Here is a 19,625-nt window from a genome sequence, read left to right as displayed (position 1 = left end):
CCCCCCGGGGACCCAGAGGGCTGCGGTCTCTGCCCACAGGGGGCCGGAAGCCGGGCCACTCAAGGCCCGCTGGCCAAGCAGCGCCGTGGGCAGCGCTGGGCCTCAGGTCCCAGCGGGGGGGGGGGGGGGGAGGCAGGAAGTGCGGGCGGCGACCGGCTGCCCAGGGACCGGCAACAGGAAGTCCCCGGAGGGGAGGCCCGGAGGCCACAGGCCCCAGAGGCAGCGGCGCTGTCGGCAGGGGCCCCGGCAGCGCAGGGCAGCAGGCCTCGCCGCGGGGAGATGCAGGCCTCGGCCCCGGGCCCCTGAGCCCCATGGCCTCCCGGGGCCCCAGGACACCCGCCCCCAACCCGTCGCCAGGCAGGAGGAGAGCCATGTGCTGGGTCAGTGCCCTCAGGTCAGTGGGTGGCCCTGGGACTGGGCCCTGGGGAGGAGGTGCCGCCAGTGCCTGAAGAGCCACTTGGGGAGGCCCGAGGGGGCCGGGGCCCTCACCGGGGCCTGAGGGGAGCAGAGGAGGGGGTGCTGGGCCCCGGCTCTGGGCACGCAGCTGGCAGCTGGCAGGGAGGCCGGGCCAGCATGCCTGGTGGGGCTGAGCCTGCCCACAGCACACCCTGCCAGGGGTGGCCTTGGCCTTTGGGACCTGTGGGTGCACACACTGGGTGTGAGTGAGTGTGTGGAGCATTGTGAGTGTGAAGATGTGAGAGTGTGTTATGGTGTGAGGTGTGAGACTGTGAGTGTGTGAGTGTGAGAGAGTGTTATGGTGTGAGTGTGGTGGGGTGAGAGTGTGAGATTGTGAGTGTGATGGTGTGTGTGTGATGGTGTGAGAGTGAGCATGTGTGAGTGTGTGAGAGCGTTGTGAGTGTGACGGTGTGGGTGTGATGGTGTGAGAGTGAGCATGTGTGAGTGTGTGAGAGCGCTGTGAGTGTGACGGTGTGGGTGTGATGGTGTTAGAGTGAGCATGTGTGAGTGTGTGAGAGCGTTGTGAGTGTGATGGTGTGAGACTGTGAGTGTGTGAGAGCGTTGTGAGTGTGATGGTGTGAGACTGTGAGTGTGTGAGTGAGAGAGTGTTATGGTGTGGGTGTGATGGTGTGAGAGTGAGCATGTGTGAGTTTGTGAGAGCGTTGTGGTGTGACGGTGTGAGACTGTGAGTGTGTGAGACTGTGAGTGTGTGAGACTGTGAGTGTGTGAGTGAGAGAGTGTTATGGTGTGGGTGTGATGGTGTGAGAGTGAGCATGTGTGAGTGTGTGAGAGCGCTGTATGACGGTGTGAGACTGTGAGTGTGTGAGAGCGTTGTGAGTGTGATGGTGTGAGACTGTGAGTGTGTGAGACTGTGAGTGTGTGAGAGCGCTGTGAGTGTGACGGTGTGAGACTGTGAGTGTGTGAGACTGTGAGTGTGTGAGACTGTGAGTGTGTGAGACTGTGAGTGTGTGAGACTGTGAGTGTGTGAGACTGTGAGTGTGTGAGAGCGCTGTCAGTGTGACGGTGTGAGACTGTGAGTGTGTGAGACTGTGAGTGTGTGAGACTGTGAGTGTGTGAGTGAGCCATGCGCCGAGGGTTCGGACGGTGTGTGGGCCCCTGGCTGCCAGCCGGTGCTGTGCTTGGGGCCTGGCACAGAGCTGAGGGGCCTGGCACAGAGCTGAGGGGCCGGGCACAGAGCTGAGGGGCCGGGCCGGCCTGCGGGCGGGGGCTTTCCTTGTGGCCTGGCGCGCACCCTCCCTCTGGCGTGGCCGCTCACCGCCTTCGTCGAAGACGTTTGGTTTTGTTTCTTCTATGGAGAAGGGTTCCGGGAAGAGGAAGGGGAAGGGGAAAGCGAAAGGCAGGCGCTAACGAGCGGGGTGTGAGGCGCCAGGGCCCCCGCAGCTGCAGCCCTCCGCCCCGCGCCCTGGGCCAGGCTGGGGCGTGGCTGCTCCAGGCGGGGGAGCGCCCCACCATTCACTGGCTGTGTCTTCTCTGACCCTGGATTCTTCATCGGTGACGCGGGGTGACGCCGGTTCACACCTCAGGGGATGTTGGGACGGTGACCTGGGTGTCCATGCGAGGTTCCCGTGCCCCGGGGTGGGTCCCGAGCCTCTCCTGGCCTCAGTGTCCTAGTCTGTACAATGGGAGGAAGGCGCCGAGCCCGGGCTGTACGGACTGTCAGGCGGACCTTGGCGCTGTGCGTTGCAGGGCTGGGGTGGTGGGAGGTTTTGGCAAGGCCCACCTCCTGCCCAGGGCACAGGGCCATGTACAGAGGCTCCTGCTGGCCCGGGAGGCTGTGGGGGTAGCCATGCGAGCCAGGGAGCCCGTGGGCACGAGCAAGCGTGAGTGTGTAAGAATGCATGTGAGTGTGCGCATGAACGTTTGAATGAGGTGCGCCTATGTAGGTGTAAGTGTGTATGGACCAGTACGTGAACATGTGTGAGAGGGTGTTACGTGTGCATGTATATGTGTGCATGGGTATTACGTGTGCATGCATGTGTGTGAGTGGGTGTTAATGCGTGCATGCATGTGTGTGAGTGGGTGTTACATGTGCATGTATATGTGTGAGTGTTGTGTGTGCATGGGTATTACGTGTGTATGCATGTGTGTGAGTGGGTGTTATGTGTGCATGTATATGTGTGAATGTTATGTGTGCATGCATATGTGTGCATGGGTATTACGTGTGCATGCATGTGTGTGAGTGGGTATTACGTGTGCATGTATATGTGTGAGTGTTACGTGTGCATGCATATGTGTGCATGGGTATTACGTGTGCATGCATGTGTGTGAGTGGGTGTTATGTGTGCATGTATATGTGTGAGTGTTACGTGTGCATGCATATGTGTGCATGGGCATTACGTGTGCATGTATGTGTATGAGTGGGTGTTACATGTGCATATATATGTGTGAGTGGGTGTTACTGAGAATGCGTGTGCGCCCTGGTGTGAGTGTGAATGTGTAAGTGCACGTTGCGATGAGGAAGTGTGCGTGGGTGTGCGTGTGTAAATGTGTGTTGGGGACCTGTGGCTCCCACACACTGGCCAGCCCGTCACCACGGACAGGAGCGCCCCGACTCTGTGGTCACACGAGGCGCCAGTCCCTCACCGTGTCCGGGGCATGTGTTCAGGTCCCACAGGACCCCAGCCCTCCTGGGACCCCAGCCCTCCAGGGACCCCCACTTCACTCTCATGCGTGGCTCACACACGCGCACACAGGACCTCCTATGGCACGCACTGTCCGTGGCACGCGGCCATGTGGACCGCAGCGCCCAGCTCCCAGGCGGCCTGCGTGCGGCGAGCACCCCGTCCTGGGCGCACGGCCCCCACAAGCCTGACTTCCTGGAACTCGCTGGGGCTGTGGCTGTGATGGAGAGCTCCACCACCTGCTGTCCCCGCCCCTGCCCCCGGGCCTCGGGTCCCTGAGACCAATCTCAGCTTTGAGGGGGGGCGCGTGAGCCCAGGAGCAGAGCCCGAGAGTGCCCGGTGCCCAGGTGCCTCTCCCAGGCAGGGCACACACCTGCAGACGCCCAGCAGTACCACCCCGGCCACCCCCCCTACCTGCGTGTCTCCAGAGCCTTGTCCAGGCGGCCGCTCGAGCTGCGGGAACAGAGCGCCCTGCACCAAAGCTGGGCAGCTGCAGCTCACAGGGTGGCCGGGCCGGAGGCTCAGCCGGTCACTGTGCCCGGGGTGCCGGGGGCTCAGGGTGTCCTTCCCAGGCCTCCCTAGGAAGGACTCGAACACAAGTCTCAGCCCAGCCTGGAGGGACTCGAACCCAAGTCTCCAGCAGTCCCCCGACAGCTCCCAGCGGTGGCTCAGCAGGCACCCTAGCAGCATGGCGAGGGGCACCACTGGAGTGTCTCCCCTAGAGAAGGGGACAGGTTTCCTGTGGGGCCCCGGGGGTGAATAGAGTTTAACCGTCAGGTCACTGGGGCTGGGGGGAGGCCATGGGCAATGAGAGCGACAGCCAGGGAGGCAAGGCTGCCAGGATGATGGGTGACCCCTGGGGACTCCCCTCAACTTTCTCGGGCTCCGATGGCGTCCGTGAGCTGGGCTGAAAGTCCCCCCAAAGCTGTGTGGTCACTACGGCCACCATGGCCTGCCGTCACCCTCACTCTCAGCCGCCACTTCCCCCTTTCACTACAGCTTGGCCTGGCACCGGCTCTCCGGTCAGCTGTCAGCCAACCCAGCTCACCCGCCGGTGCAGGGCGGGCCGTGGCGGCCAGAGGGTGCTGTGGGGTCAGGAAGGGTTCCCTTTGGACAGGAGAGGGGCTGCAGATGTCCGCATCTGTCCCTGAAGCAGGGACACTCCAGGGTGTGTGTGTGTGTGTGTGTGTGTGTGTGTGTGTGTGTGTGTGTGTGAAGACGGAGCACAGCCTGGCCCTGTCATGAACCCCCCGCCGCACCCAAGGTCAGTCAGTGGCCACCTGGAACCCCCCTCCCCACCCAAGGTCAGTCAGTGGCCACCTGGAACCCCCCTCCCCACCCAAGGTCAGTCAGTGGCCACCTGGAACCCCCCTCCCCACCCAAGGTCAGTCAGTGGCCAACTGGAACCCCCCTCCCCACCCAAGGTCAGTCAGTGGCCACCTGGAGCCCTCAGCATGCCCAGGGAGGGACGGTGGCAGGTGAGAATGGAGGACTCCCCCCAAGTCCCCCCAGTTGGGGAACAGGAGCGTGGGCGCTGTCTGTCCTCACAGCAGGTGCCCCTGTCCCCTTACAGGCCTGTCCGCCAGGGTGGACACGCCGCCTCCGTTGGGGCTCCCGGGGTGCCCTGTGTGCTGGGCCTGAGCTGGTGAGGATGGGGTGGACAGTGCCGACCGTAGCGGTCAGTGTTCGGAGGGGCCGTGCAGCCCCGTGGCGGGACAGGGAAGGCTGAGGTCAGGGAGGACTGCCCGAGGAGGGAGCGGAACCTGAGTTCATTTCTGGGTTGTTCGCGTGCCACGGTCTAGAAATACGGCCGATTTTCTTTTTCTTTTTTTCTTTTTTATTTATTTTTAATATATTTTATTGATTTTTTTTAAAAAAATATATTTTATTGATATTTTACAGAGAGGAAGGGAGAGGGATAGAGAGTTAGAAACATCGATCAGCTGCCTCCTGCACACCCCCTACTGGGGATGTGCCCGCAACCAAGGTACATGCCCTTGACCGGAATCGATCCCGGGACCCTTGAGTCCGCAGGCCGATGCTCTATCCACTGAGCCAAACCGGTTTCGGCTATTGATTTTTTACAGAGGAAGGGAGAGGGATAGAGAGTTAGAAACATCGATCAGCTGCCTCCTGCACATCCCCCGCTGGGGATGTGCCCGCAACCAAGGTACATGCCCTTGACCGGAATCGAACCCGGGACCCTTCAGTCCGCAGGCTGACGCTCTATCCACTGAGCCAAACCGGTTTTGGCAATACGACCAATTTTCGTGTGTTGCTCTTGTAGCCAGCCCCCCAGCGGAGCCCGATTTAGTTATCGCTTTTAGCGGGTTCCTTGGAATTTCCTACACGCGCACCTCTAGTCTGTGAAGTTTAGCTCCTTCCTCTCTGGGCGGGATGTGTTCCATTTTCCTTGCCTCGTTGAAGCGGCTTGAGCCTCCAGGACCAGGTTCGCTGGCAGCGAGGAGGGCAGTCCTTGCCTTGTCCCCGCCTCGGGGCAGAGCCTCCCGCTGTTCCCGCTGTTCCCGCTGTTCCCGCTGTTCCCGCAGAGTGTGGGCTGAGCTCAGTCTCCCAGCTCCTGGCCAGCTTGAGGAAGGTCCCTCCGAGTCCTGGAGTGTGGAGTGGTGTTCTTATCCGGAAAAGACTGTCGAAGTTTGTCCAATGCTTTTTTTTTTTCCTGAGACCATCATGTGGCTTTTGTCGTTTATTCCATGGATCCTACGTGTCACCCTCCTTGGCTATGAAACCGCCTCCTTCCTTCCTCCTGGGACGGGCCTCTGGCGGGGCAGAGCCAGCCGGCTGGCGCTGGGTGAGATGTCTGTGTACAGGCCCCGGGAGATTGGTCTGTTTGTCCCCTGCCATGCATTTCATTGTATTTCATTTTGGCGTCAGGGTCCTGCTGGCCTGGGAAGAGGAGGCCCTGCCTCTCTGTGTTTGCAGGTTCGCGAGGGATTGGTGTGTATCGGAGCCAACACTTGAGCTCACTTAGGTCGGGGCCACTGCAGGCAGCGGAACCGGGCAGCGGAGCCCTGGGCCGGGCAGGCACAGGCCACAGGGGGCGTGGAGGGGGGTGGGTGGGATGGGGAGGGGGGAGGGGAGGGGAAGCGGGGGGAAGCCGGGGGAGAGGCCCTCGGCCTCGGGGCGGGACCCGGGAGGGCAGGTGGGCTTGCGGAGGCCCTGGAGATTCAGAACGGGCAGGACGGGGACTGATGTGCGTGCCCGCGGGGCAGGGGCGGTGCGGGAGCGGGGTCCTCACCTGCCCGCGGGGAAGGGGCGGTGCGGGGGGCGGAGCCCTCACCTGCCCGCGGGGAAGGGGCGGTGCGGGGGGCGGTGCGGGGGCGGGGTCCTCACCTGCCCGCGAGCTCTCCCTCCCGGCGGGGAGGAGCCGGCGGCGCGGGGCGGGGCGCGGCAGCATGGCGGGTGCGGGGCTCCGGCCGCGGGGCTGGGGTCCGCGGGAGCCGAGCGCCTGGGGCGAGGCGGCGGGGAAGCCCCGCGCGGGGCCGTGTCGGTGCGCGCGGGGCCGGGGGTCCGCCCCCCGGAAGCCGGCCGTGCCCGCCGCGTGGACGCCGTGAGTACCGAGCCGGGCCGGGCAGGCTCCTGCGGGAACAAAGGCGGGCGTGGGCGGCCCCTCCGAGGGGCGGCGTGGGCGCGGGCGCTCTCCCTCCCGCGGCGCTGGGGCCCTGGGGCGGCGCCTCGGCTTTGTTCGCAGCCCCGCTGTGGGGCCCGGGCCGCGGGGATTGGCTCTGGGTGCGGACGCAGCCGCGGGGGGCCGGGGTGGTGGCCGAGGCTGAGGGGCAGCCCGGGCGGAGGCGGGGGGCACCCCACGGAGGGCGCGGCTCTTCGTGGGCGGGGTGGCTTTGTTTGGGGGCGTGGGGCTGAGTGACAGGCCGGGCCTCGGGGTCTGTCCTTAGCGGCTCCCCTGCTGAGCACACCTCCTCCAGCTGCACTGGAGCCCCAGCAGGGTGCGGGGGGTGGGTGCCAGGAGGGAGCCCAAACAGGACCATGAGTCTGGGTCCTGAAGGATGGGCAGGAGTCCGCCATGTGGGGAGGGGTAGCGCCGAGGCCGGAAGTGAGAAACAGTCTGGCCGGTTTGGGGGAGCAGCTGGACACTGGAGGAGGCGCAAGCCTGATTCGGGACCTGGAACATGGGGGCCTCGCCTACCCCCAGCCAGGGTGGGGACCCTCTTCCTGCCAAGGGCCGTTGGGGAGCTGTCACATCACTGTGGGCCATGCAGAATTGTCCGCTTAAAAACCAGCCTGCGGTGTCTGGGCAAACGTGGAATTAACTCACCCCAACGCCAGGCTGGCCAGGCCGCAGGGTCTCACCAGACTGACCGGCCTGAGGGCTGGACGCCCCCCACGCCTGCCCCGGACCGCCACCCTCCTCCCTGTGTTACATGGAGCCGAAGAGACCTGGTTCTTGTCTTGAGGGAAATACTTCCATCGAAACAAAGTGTAGCCCCAGCCGGTGTGGCTCAGTGGATAGAGTGCCGGCCCTCAGACTGAAGGGTCCCAGGTTCCATTCTGGTTAAGGGCACGCACCTTGGTGGCAGGCTCGATGTGCGTGCCCTGGTCGGGGGCATGCGGAAGGCAGCCCATCCATGTCTCAGGTCGCTGTTTCTCTCTCTGTGTTTCTACACCTCCCTTCCACTCTCTGAAACGGGTCGCCAACCTTCCGGACCTCAGGGACCACCAGGGGAAAAGATCAACGGGGGAAAAAGACAGTGTAGAAAAGCAAGCAAGAATTTGACCGATGCCCTAGCCCAGTGGTCGGCAAACCGCAGCTCGCGAGCCACATGCGGCTCTTTGGCCCCTGGAGTGTTCTTTTTTTTTAAAAAAAATATATTTTATTGATTTTTTACAGAGAGGAAGGGAGAAGGATAGAGAGTTAGAAACATCGATGAGAGAGAAACATCGATCAGCTGCCTCCTGCACATTCCCTACTGGGGATGTGCCCGCAACCACGGTACATGCCCTTGACTGGAATGGAACCGGGGACCCTTGAGTCCGCAGGCCGACGCTCTATCCCAGGGGTGGGCAAACTTTTTGATTCGAGGGCCACAATGGGTTCTTAAACTGGACCGGAGGGCCGGAACAAAAGCATGGATGGAGTGTTTGTGTGAACTAATATAAATTCAAAGTTAAGGAGCGGAGGAGAGAGCAAGAGAACCGGATAGAACAGCTGGATCCGGCCCGCGGGCCGTAGTTTGCCCAAGGCTGCTCTATCCACTGAGCCAAACCGGTTAGAGCTCTTTTTTTTTAAAAAAATATTTTTTTTGATTTTTTGCAGAGAGGAAGGGAGAGGGATAGAGAGTTAGAAACATCAGTCAGCTGCCTCCTGCACACCTCCCACTGGAGATGTGCCCGCAACCAAGGTACATGCCCTTGACCAGAATCGAACCTGGGACCCTTTAGTCCGCAGGCCGACGCTCTATCCACTGAGCCAAATCGGCTAGGGCCCCTTGAGTGTTCTAAGGCCACTTCTTCAAAATAGACTCGCCCACGCCGGAAAACCGACTTCTGCACATGGGCCACGACGTTTCAATCGCACTGTACGTGCGCGCCCGCACGTGGTATTTTGTGGAAGAGCCACACTCCAGGGGCCAAAGAGCCGCATGTGGCTCGCGAGCCGCGGTTTGCCGACCACTGCCCTAGCCGGTGTGGCTCAGTGGATAGAGCGTCGGCCTGTGGACGGAAGGGTCCCGGGTTCAGTTCCGGTCAAGGGCACATGCCCAGGTTGCGGGCTCGATCCCCGGTGGGGGGTGTGCAGGAGACAGCCAATCAATGATTCTCTCTCATCATGGATGTTTCTCTCCCTCTCCCTTCCCCTCTGACATCAATAAAAAATACATATATAAAAAGAATTGACTGACTGCACTGAAAATGTGCTTAGGACAGTAAGACAAGGAAGGGCATGGACGAAGCAACAGCAGAGCCCAGACTGGCTGCCTGGGCTCACTGGGAAGTCAGAGACAAGGGGGCCTTGGGGACAGGGTCGGGGTGAGCCACGAGCTGCTGATGCCCACTGCTCCCCGGGTTGCAAGTCTTGTGGGGACCCCTGGGAGAAGGGGGGAGGGAATGGGGGGTGTACTCTCAGGACCTTGCCTTGCCCTGAGCTGTCACCTCTTGCTGGGGATCTTCGGGGAGGTCTCCGGGAGGGTCTGACGGACCCCTCATCCACCCTCCAGGGGTGCTTTCTGGGTCATGGTCTCCTCCGATGGGTCGGCTCCAGGGCAGGGTCATTCCTCCATGCGGGCGGCTGGTCCTGAGGCAGCCACAGCGTCCCGTGTCTGGCTTTGCTGCTTTCCTGGGCCTGGAGCTGACGTACAACTGAGGCCTCAGTGTTCTCCTGAGGGAGGAAGGGTCAGAGGTCTAAGCAGCCTGACCAGTGAGTGATAAGCTGGGGGCGGAAAGGCTCCCCTGAGGCCGGGGTCTTGTTTGCCCAGTTTTGCCCCCTGCTAGGCACCCGGGGCTTTTTGCCCTGGTGCGTGCGTGTGTGTGTGTGTGTGTGTGTGTGTGCCTGGCCCGTCCTCCTTGCTCTGCTCGTGTCTGTTGATGACCCCCGGGACCTTGTATTGGCAGGGGAGAGGGTGTGCTGTCCCGGTGGGGGAGAGGGTGTGGTCCCGGCGGGGGTGAGGGTGTGCTGTGTGCCGAGCTGCATCTGCGCTGTCCTCCCATTTTACAGCCCCAGCAACTGAGGCTTAGGGATCCCCGGGAAGACCAAGCCGGACAGGAACCTGGGTTGTCTGACCCGGGAGCTGGGGGCTGGTGGCTGCCCGCTTTTCTGCTTCCTGGTCAGGGCCTCAGAAAAGGATGGACGGTCCCTGGCCGCGTAGCTCAGTTGGTTAGAGTGTGGGTGAGCTCCCTGGTCAGGGCACAGACAAGAACCACACAATGAGCGAATGCATAAGTAAGCAGAACAACAAATGGACATTTCTTTCTCCCTCTCCCCCTCCCCTCTCTTTCTAAAATCAATAATTAACAAATAATAAGAAAAAAAAAAGAAGGGGATGGACAGAAGCCAGCTAAGGGCAGGTAGGAGTGGAGGGTGGGGTATCTGGGGGCCATGTCCCTCCCTGCTGAAGGTCAGAGCTGGTGTAGAGGGTGCCCAGGGCCTGCCCCAGCCTCTTTAACTGCCTCCTTCAGGCTGTGACTCAACACCTCCTCCTGGGAGCCCTCCCGGAATTTCCTGTCTAGGGCAGGCCCCATTATAGACTCACCTGGCACTTGTACTCGGTGGTTATGGCCTGAGGCCTGACTTTCCCGGGTCAGTGATTTCCTGAATTCCTTCCCTGCTGTCCCGGCCTCCAGGGGCCATGAGCTCAGTAGGTGAGAGCTGAGTGAACCAGTGACATGAAAGAACACTCTCAGCCCTAACCGGTGTGGCTCAGTGGATAGAGCGTCGGCCTGCGGACTTGGGGAGTCCCAGGTTCCATTCCGGTCAAGGGCATGTACCTTGGTTGCGAGCACATCCCCAGTGGGGGGTTGTGCAGGAGGCCGCTGATCGATGTTTCTTTCTCATCGATGTTTCTAACTCTCTTTCCCTCTCCCTTCCTTTCTGTAAAAAATTAATAAAAATATATTTTTTTAAAAAAAGAAAGAAAGAACACACTTAGCTCTCAGGGTCCCTGGGCGCCCGGTATGTGGCCAACTGGACCAGGGGCTGGCCAAGTGGCCCAGGTGCCCTGTGTCCGGGGTCCCCCCGGAAGCCTGGGCCTTCAGAAGGCAGCCTTCTCACCCTCCTGCCCTGAGCCTTCCTGTGGCCTCAGGACCTTGGTGGTGTCCCCCGCTGTCCCCACCCCTGGCTGAGACATCTCTGCTTTCATTGCAGCTTCATGGCGGCTGAGGAGATGCACTGGCCTGTCCCCATGAAGGCCATCGGGGCCCAGAACCTGCTGACCATGCCCGGGGGCGTGGCCAAGTCTGGCTACCTGCACAAGAAGGGCGGCACCCAGCTGCAGCTGCTCAAATGTGAGCCCCTGTGGTGGGATCATGATGGGGGGACGTGGGGACAGAGCTGAGCCTCCGGTTCCTTCCGTGGGGGCCCTCCCAGGTTCCCCTCCCTCCCTGGTGGCCGCCACCCTGGGGGACCGGAGGTGGCCTCAGCTGGCGGGACTGGGAGGGGCTTAGGTGGTGCAGAGCTGGACGGTGCCGACCAGCTGGTCAGGCTGAGCCCTCGCCGTGTCCGGTCACCGTGGTTTGAAATGACCCCATGTGCCAAGCCGAGACCTCTCGAGCTGCGTGAACGCGGGGGCTGGGCCCTGGGACCTCAGGCTGGGAGAGGGGAGCCCCAGGCCCCGGAGATGCCACTTGTCAAGGCACCGAGGGCCCAGAGCATCCCGGCCTGCCCATCCGTCTGGGTGCTGCCTGGTCATGGTGCCCCAGGCTGGGTGCCTTTGGACAGGGTGCCTTCCCGGGCCAGTGGGGGCAGTGGAGAGCGGGGTCTCAGCGGGACTGCTCAGCCTGGGGTCGGAGCCACACTCTGGGCTTCTGTGCCTCCTCCCTCTGCCCCTCCCTCACTGTGCTGTGCCAGCCTGGGGTGGAGGGAACGTCCCAGCAGCCCGCAGCACCCAGTGAGGCAGCTGGACCCCCCAGGCCTCTGGCCCTGCTCTGCGCTTCCTGGAGCCAGCCTCACAGCCCTTGTCCGCACAGCCATGCCCCAGACCTCCCCTGCCCGGGGCTGGCCGGCATGCCCACGACTGTGTCCGCGTTTGACCCCGTGCTGGACTCCCGGGGAGGGGGCGGCATGCCAGCCCAGCTCCTTGCCCTTCCCTTCTGTGGGTTCAAAGCCTGGTCCAATCGCCCATGGCCCCTGGGGAGGGTCCCCAGAGTGGGGTCTGCCCAGTGGCCCCCAGCTCACCCGCACCTCGCCCCGCTGCCCACAGGGCCCTTGCGTTTTGTCATCATCCACAAGCGATGCATCTACTATTTCAAGAGCAGCACCTCCGCCTCCCCGCAGGGCGCCTTCTCGCTGAGCGGCTACAACCGGTGAGTGCCACCCGTCAGCTCTGCAACGGGCTGCGCCACGGAGCTGAGTGTGTGCGCATGCTGGCTTCCCCCACCCAGCTCCCCCTGCCCCAGCTCCCCCTGCCCTTCCCCCCGGCCCTGCTCCCCCCCGAATTGACTCCCCACTGACCTTGCTCTCCGCTGACTTGGCTCCCCGCCTGACCCGGCTCCCCCTGACCCTGCTACCCCAGCCCCACAACAGAATTCTGGCGGGACCTGCCCCTTGCTCCCGCCAGACTCTACCCAGATGGCTCAGGTCTCCCTACCTCTTGGCACCATGCCCAGCCTCGTCGGCTCAATGGCCTCGCCCTCCTCGCAGTCTAGCCTCAGGCTGTGTAAGGCCTGGGATGAGGCTGGGGCTTCCTGCTGCCTCAGGCCTTGGGGCTGGGACAGCGTGCTCTCCAGAGTCCTGCTCGGCCTGCTGCCCAGTGACTCCTGCCTCCCTCCTCGCAGCCCTCTTACACCACAGCCTCCATTCCCTCCGAAGAGTCAGGCCTGGCCCGTCGCAGGCCCTGACCCAGGCCACCCTGGCTCCAGGGGCCTCCCAGGCTGAGGCCAGCTCCCTGCTTCACATGTGCTGTGGGCTGGGTCCGTCCGGCGAGGGGCCATGAGCCTGCCCTCAAGGGGTTCCCAAGCTAATGGACAGGCGAATACTGGGCCGGAGCCCTCTGGGTGGGACGTGGCATGCTGGCGTGTGCAGCCGGGCCCTCTGGGTGGGACGTGGCATGCTGGCGTGTGCAGCCGGGCCCTCTGGGTGGGACGTGGCATGCTGTAGTGTGCAGCCCGGGCCCTCTGGGTGGGACGTGGCATGCTATAGTGTGCAGCTGGGCCCTCTGGGTGGGACGTGGCATGCTATAGTGTGCAGCTGGGCCCTCAGGGTGGGACGTGGCATGCTATAGTGTGCAGCCGGGCCCTCTGGGTGGGACGTGGCATGCTATAGTGTGCAGCCTGAGCCCTCTGTGTGGGACGTGGCATGCTGTAGTGTGCAGCCTGAGCCCTCTGTGGGACGTGGCATGCTATAGTGTGCAGCCCGAGCCCTCTGTGTGGGACGTGGCATGCTATAGTGTGCAGCCCGGGCCCTCTGTGTGGGACGTGGCATGCTATAGTGTGCAGCCTGAGCCCTCTGTGTGGGACGTGGCATGCTGTAGTGTGCAGCCTGAGCCCTCTGTGTGGGGCGTGGCATGCTGGCATGTGCAGCCCGGGCCCTCAGGGTGGGACATGGCATGCTGTAGTGTGCAGCCCGGGCCCTCAGGGTGGGACGTGTCATGCTATAGTGTGCAGCCCGGGCCCTCTGGGTGGGACGTGGCATGCTATACTGTGCAGCCGGGCCCTCTGTGTGGGACGTGGCATGCTATAGTGTGCAGCCGGGCCCTCTGTGTGGGATGTGGCATGCTGTAGTGTGCAGCTGGGCCCTCTGGGTGGGACGTGGCATGCTATAATGTGCAGCCGGGCCCTCTGTGTGGGATGTGGCATGCTGTAGTGTGCAGCTGGGCCCTCTGGGTGGGACGTGGCATGCTGTAGTGTGCAGCTGGGCCCTCTGTGTGGGACGTGGCATGCTATAGTGTGCAGCTGGGCCCTCTGGGTGGGACGTGGCATGCTGTAGTGTGCAGCTGGGCCCTCTGGGTGGGACGTGGCATGCTGTAGTGTGCAGCCGGGTCCTCTGGGTGGGACGTGGCATGCTATAGTGTGCAGCCGGGCCCTCTGGGTGGGACGTGGCATGCTATAGTGTGCAGCTGGGCCCTCTGGGTGGGACGTGGCATGCTGTAGTGTGCAGCTGGGCCCTCTGGGTGGGACGTGGCATGCTGTAGTGTGCAGCCCGGGCCCTCTGTGTGGGACGTGGCATGCTATAGTGTGCAGCCCGGGCCCTCTGTGTGGGACGTGGCATGCTATAGTGTGCAGCCTGAGCCCTCTGGGTGGGACGTGGCATGCTATACTGTGCAGCCGGGCCCTCGGGGTGGGACGTGGCATGCTATAGTGTGCAGCCGGGCCCTCTGTGTGGGACGTGGCATGCTATACTGTGCAGCCTGGGCCCTCTGGGTGGGACGTGGCATGCTATAGTGTGCAGCCGGGCCCTCTGTGTGGGACGTGGCATGCTATACTGTGCAGCCTGGGCCCTCTGGGTGGGACGTGGCATGCTATAGTGTGCAGCCCGGCCCTCTGTGTGGGATGTGGCATGCTATAGTGTGCAGCCTGGGCCCTCTGGGTGGGACGTGGCATGCTATACTGTGCAGCCGGGCCCTCGGGGTGGGACGTGGCATGCTATAGTGTGCAGCCGGGCCCTCTGTGTGGGACATGGCATGCTATACTGTGCAGCCTGGGCCCTCTGGGTGGGACGTGGCATGCTATAGTGTGCAGCCGGGCCCTCTGTGTGGGACGTGGCATGCTATACTGTGCAGCCTGGGCCCTCTGGGTGGGACGTGGCATGCTATAGTGTGCAGCCCGGCCCTCTGTGTGGGACGTGGCATGCTATAGTGTGCAGCCTGGGCCCTCTGTGTGTGGGACGTGGCATGCTCTAGTGTGCAGCCCGGGCCCTCTGTGTGGGACGTGGCATGCTATAGTGTGCAGCCCGGGCCCTCTGTGTGGGACGTGGCATGCTATAGTGTGCAGCCCGGGCCCTCTGTGTGGGACGTGGCATGCTATAGTGTGCAGCCGGGCCCTCTGTGTGTGGGACGTGGCATGCTGTAGTGTGCAGCCGGGCCCTCTGTGTGGGACGTGGCATGCTGCAGTGTGCAGCCGGGCCCTCTGGGTGGGACGTGGCATGCTGTAGTGTGCAGCCTGGGCCCTCTGGGTGGGACGTGGCATGCTATAGTGTGCAGCCCATTAGTGTCATCTGGATCCACCCCATGGCTTCAGGGCCCGCATGGCAGGGTGAAGTGGGCACCAGGTCCCTGCACTGTGGCATTAGTCTGTGCCAATCGCCCATGCCTGGCAGACCCCAGTCTGGGGACCCTCCCCGGATGCCATGGGCGATGGGAGCAGGGTCAGTGGAGGAAGGGCCTGCCCCGCCTGTGAGGAACCGAGGGGCCCATGGTTTCAGTGGTGGGACAGAGCCCTCGGGCAGTGACTCACCTGGCTCACACCCCGCCACAGCCTCAGTGGGGAACCTTGCCCACGCACCCAGCCCAGTGGCCGGTGGGCCAGAGCACAGCCGCAGAGGGGGCTCCAGGGCCCTGTGGCCGCTCTGGGGTCACCTGGGGAGGGACGCTCTCTTCTCCAAACTCCTTTCCTCTGCCTGGAGCCGCTGGCCTTCGCCCGACCATGCAGATCTGTCCCCTGGAGCCTGGTGGGGGTGCCAGACCCGTCCAGGGCGGGGCAGTCCTGTGGGCGTGGACAGGTGGTGACCACGGGCTGTGCCCTCAGGGTGATGCGGGCGGCCGAGGAGACCACGTCCAACAACGTCTTCCCCTTCAAGATCGTCCACATCAGCAAGAAGCACCGCACCTGGTTCTTCTCAGCTTCCTCCGAGGACGAGCGCAAGGTGACGGGCCCGGGGTCGGGGTTAGCGCAGGTGCCTCCCTCCGTGCCCGTCCTCACACCCAGCGACCCGCACCACGTGCCCAGACCCTGCCCTCAGGAGGAGCCCTGCCTGGGCTGAGGGGCCTCCCCGCCCCGGTGGGCATAGCAGGGCATGGAGGGGGGAGGGCCATGCCCTGGCCAGCACATGCCCACTGGGCCCTGCTGCCCCACAGAGCTGGATGGCCTTGCTGCGCAGGGAGATCGGCCACCTGCACGAGAAGAAGGACGTGTCACTGGACGCCAGGTGGGCCTGGGCTCCCCCCCGCCCCCCTCCCCGCCCCCACGTCTGTAACCCCGGTACGCGTGCACCTGAGTACGTGTGTGCGCGTGTGTGTGTCTCCTGTTGGTAGTTTCTACTTGGGGGTCACACGCTCTCAGCTGCCCACTCGGGAGGCCCAGCATTTGCAGCAGCGCAGAGCTGTGGGTACTGCCCCTCCGTGTCCGCCCTGGCTGGCTCAGGAGTGAGTCCCCAGGACAGTGGCTCGGTCCATCTGGGTCTCGGGGACCTCACTGGGGTGTCCCAGCAGCAGGAGCTCTTGGGTGGAACAGACCCATTCCATCCTTTCAAAGCTGAGGCCACGGAGGCCCAGAAGAGGCCCGGCACCCCCAAGGCCCCCTTGCAGGTCCCTACCTGCCCTGGAGCTCCTGGCCCTCAGTTCCAGCCAGTGCCCTGCAATAGGCCCGGTGCCCCGCGGTAGGCCCGGTGCCCTCGGTGCCCTGCAATAGGTCCGGTGCCCCGCAATAGGTCCGGTGCCCCGCGGTAGGCCCGGTGCCCCGCGGTAGGCCCAGTGCGATGTGGTAGGCCCGGTGCAATGCGGTAGGCCCGGTGCGATGAGGTAGGCCTGGTGCCCTGCGGTAGGCCGGGTGCGATGCGGTAGACCCGGTGCCGTGCTGAGGCTCGGCCTAGAGATGACAGTCCCCGGGCAGAGCAGGGGGACGGGGCCCTGAGGCAGGGCAGCATCCGGCCACTCGGGGCCACGCTGTGGCAGAAACCCTGGGGCAGGGAGGCACCACAGCCTTGTCCCGTGCTGGTCCTTGTGCCCTCGATGGAGCACGTCGGTGTGTCTCTGTCTGCGTGCCCGTCTGCCCTCCTTTGTGTTCACCTGTGTCCTGTGTTTATCTGTGTACATGCCCGCACCAGTGTGTGGTGTGTGCCCGTGCCTGTGTGTGCCGTGTCTGCGTGTCCCCGTGTTTGCAGGGTGTCCGTCTGTGAGTGCCGGGGAACGCTGCCCGTGCTCACTGCCGCCCTCCCCCCCACCTCAGCGACTCCAGCGCGGACACAGACAGCTTCTACGGCGCCATTGAGCGGCCTGTGGACATCAGCCTCTCCCCGTACCCCACGGACAACGAAGGTGAGGCGTCTCGGCGTGCTCCCCCGTCCCGCTCCACACCCAGACCTGGCCGTGCCAGGACCACCCCCGGGCTGCTGCCCGCTCTGTCCCTGTGGCTCCCCAGCCCGCCCGTCCTGCCCCAGCCCTGCCCGGCCTCCCTGAGGGCAGTGCTCCGAGCCTCGCCCCTCCGCCCCGGTGCAGCTGGGCCGGGGCCGCCCTGCGCTGACCCCCCGTGTGCCCGCAGACTATGAGCAGGACGACGAGGACGACTCGTACTTGGAGCCTGACTCCCCCGAGCCCGGGAAGCCCGAGGGTAGGTGGCCCGCTGGTGGGCTGGGTGCTTCGGGCCGAGGGCAGGGCACCCTGGGCCTCGGTCTCTCCACTGTGGCCGGCGGGTCGGAGGGAACAGAGCAGGGGAGGCATGTTCCCTGCCGCTCAGGGGAGGGCCCGCTTGGGGTGGAAGCCAGGCTGGTCCACGCCCTGTGGCTGGCAGCGCTCCATGGAGCTCAAGGCCAGACAGGCCCTCACAGGCCCCTCCCACCGTCCCACCTGGGCCACAGCCCATGGCATCGGACCGGCTGCTGACACTGTTGACACCTCCAGCCTGCACTCTGTGCCCCCCAGCTCGTCAGTGTCACCTTGTGTCTCAGGGCACCTTACACCACTCTCATCTCCCTCCGAGCCGCTCCGCGCACCCCCCACAGTGGGCATCCGGCCTCAGCGAGGCCAGCTCCTCGGGGTCCTCCTTGCCTCCTCGCCCCCTTCGCCGCTGGCACCCCATGGCTCCTGGTGTGACACCTGGGTTTCAGGGAGCCTGCTCAGGCTGCCACACGCAGGAGGGCTGGGCGGGCCAGGGGCGTGGGCTGGGTCAGACCCCAGAGGAAGGGGGGCACCTGGTACCAGCAGGGGGTGCTGGTCCCGCCTCACCACTGAGACTTGCTCACCCACTGGGTCTCTTCGCTCCGCAGACGCCCTGACGCACCCGCCAGCCTACCCCCCGCCTCCCGTGCCCACGCCCAGGAAGCCGGCCTTCTCCGACGTGTCCCGCGCCCACTCCTTCACCTCCAGGGGCCCCGGCCCTCTGCTGCCACCCCCGCCCCCGAAGCGCGGCCTCCCCGAGGTTGGCCCGGCTCCTGAGGACTTCAAGAGGGACCTGCTGGGCCCGAGGTGGCCGGAGCCTGGCCCCAGGGTGCTGGCTACCTCCCGGAGGATGAGTGACCCTCCGATGGGCAGCCTGCCCAGCTTGCCCACCCTCCGCAGACCCCCGTGCTTCTCTGAGAGCCCCAGCCCGGAGCCCCGGATCCCCAGCCCCGGAGTCGGCTCTGCCGGCGTGGCCGCGGCCACCTCCAGGAACTGCGATAAACTCAAGTCCTTCCACCTGTCCCCCCGCGGGCCGCCCACGCCCGAGCCCCCACCCGTGCCAGCCAACAAGCCCAAGTTCCTGACGACAGTGGAGGAGGCCCCCCTGAGGGAGACGGCCAAGCCTGGACTTTTCGTGCCCCCCGTGGCGCCCCGGCCTCCTGCCCTGAAGCTGCCCGTGCCCGAGCCCCCAGCGCGGGCCCCGGTCCTGCCCAGGTCGGAGAAGCCGCCCCTGCCTCACCTCCAGTGAGTGCTGCCAGCTCTCCCCTGCACCAGGCTCCTCCCCACGCTGGGGGGCAGTCAGCCCTGCCCCGGTAGGAAGGCTCTGCCTAGGCCCAGGGGCCTCTGCACCTGACCCGGTCGAGGGTGCCCCACCTTGCCCTTGAGGCACGTCGGCCCAGGCGTGGTGGGCCTGGGGCTCACGGCTGCCTTGGGGCACAGTGGGCGAGGGGGGCTGTGGGGACAGGCTTGCCGAGCCCCTGATGTGCCGGGCCAGGGCCTTTGGGGGCGGGAGGGGCTGGCAGGGTGGCCGCCTGCCCTGGGAGAGGCCTGGGGACAGAGCTCGGGCTGTGAGCCTTTGGGACCCTGCCTGGGGCCCTGTGTGTGCCCCTGGCTCTGGAGCCACTGCGGCTGCCTCGGCACCCCCCACCCCCATTGGGAACTTGCTGGAATGTGGAGCGTGACTGTGACTCACCCCGGGCCTGCTTTATTGCTGGGCAGTGCCAGGCCCCCGGTGCCCCCACTTCCGGTGTCAGCAGCCTGTGGTCAGAGATGGCCGGGACCCGCAGCAGTGAAGGTCCTGGGAGCCACAGGCTGTGCCTTCAAGTGTGTGCGCTAAACCGGGCCCCCAGCACCCTCGGCCACGCCACCCTTCCCCCCAGGACTCTCTCTCTCTCTCTTTTTTTATTTATTTATTTTTTTAAAATATATTTTATTGATATTTTACAGAGAGGAAGGGAGAGGGACAGAGAGCCAGAAACATCGATGAGAGAGAAACATGGATCAGCTGCCTCCTGCACACCCCCCACTGGGGACGTGCCCGCAACCACAGTACATGCCCCTGACCGGAATCGAACCCGGGACCCTTGAGTCCGCAGGCCGACGCTCTATCCACTGAGCCAAACCGGTTTCGGCTCTCTCTCTTTTTTTAAAATATATTTTATTGATATTTTACAGAGAGGAAGGGAGAGGGATAGAGAGCTAGAAACATCGATGAGAGAGAAACATCGATCAGCTGCCTCCTGCACACCTCCCACTGGGGATGTGCCCGCAACCAAGGTACATGCCCTTGACCGGAATCGAACCTGGGACCCTT

The 19,625-nt window shown here is 64.0% G+C and overlaps 1 protein-coding gene across 7 annotated transcripts in view; it reads left to right on the top strand.

The window, feature by feature from the left end:
* The window catches only part of SH3BP2 (SH3 domain binding protein 2), a gene marked incomplete at its 5' end in the record, with an annotated part of 44,130 nt that overhangs the window by 20,681 nt on the left and 3,824 nt on the right, over window positions 1–19,625 (top strand). For 2 of the 7 annotated variants that reach the window (XM_080683069.1, XM_080683067.1), the window contains 7 exons: window positions 10,930–11,069; window positions 11,984–12,086; window positions 15,465–15,582; window positions 15,794–15,864; window positions 16,884–16,972; window positions 17,196–17,264; window positions 17,920–18,556. In XM_080683069.1, coding sequence (XP_080539195.1) covers window positions 10,934–11,069; window positions 11,984–12,086; window positions 15,465–15,582; window positions 15,794–15,864; window positions 16,884–16,972; window positions 17,196–17,264; window positions 17,920–18,556 — 1,223 coding nt within the window. Of the gene's footprint in view, window positions 1–206; window positions 395–5,886; window positions 6,039–6,511; window positions 6,667–9,935; window positions 10,009–10,929; window positions 11,070–11,983; window positions 12,087–15,464; window positions 15,583–15,793; window positions 15,865–16,883; window positions 16,973–17,195; window positions 17,265–17,919; window positions 18,557–19,625 lie in introns of those variants that run through there. The other 5 variants (XM_080683068.1, XM_080683064.1, XM_080683065.1 and 2 more) reach the window with 5 other exon arrangements.

This window comes from Plecotus auritus (genome assembly GCF_963455305.1).
Source record: "Plecotus auritus genome assembly, chromosome: 1".
Lineage (NCBI taxonomy): Eukaryota > Metazoa > Chordata > Mammalia > Chiroptera > Vespertilionidae > Plecotus > Plecotus auritus.
This window is presented reverse-complemented; position numbering and strand designations above follow the sequence as displayed.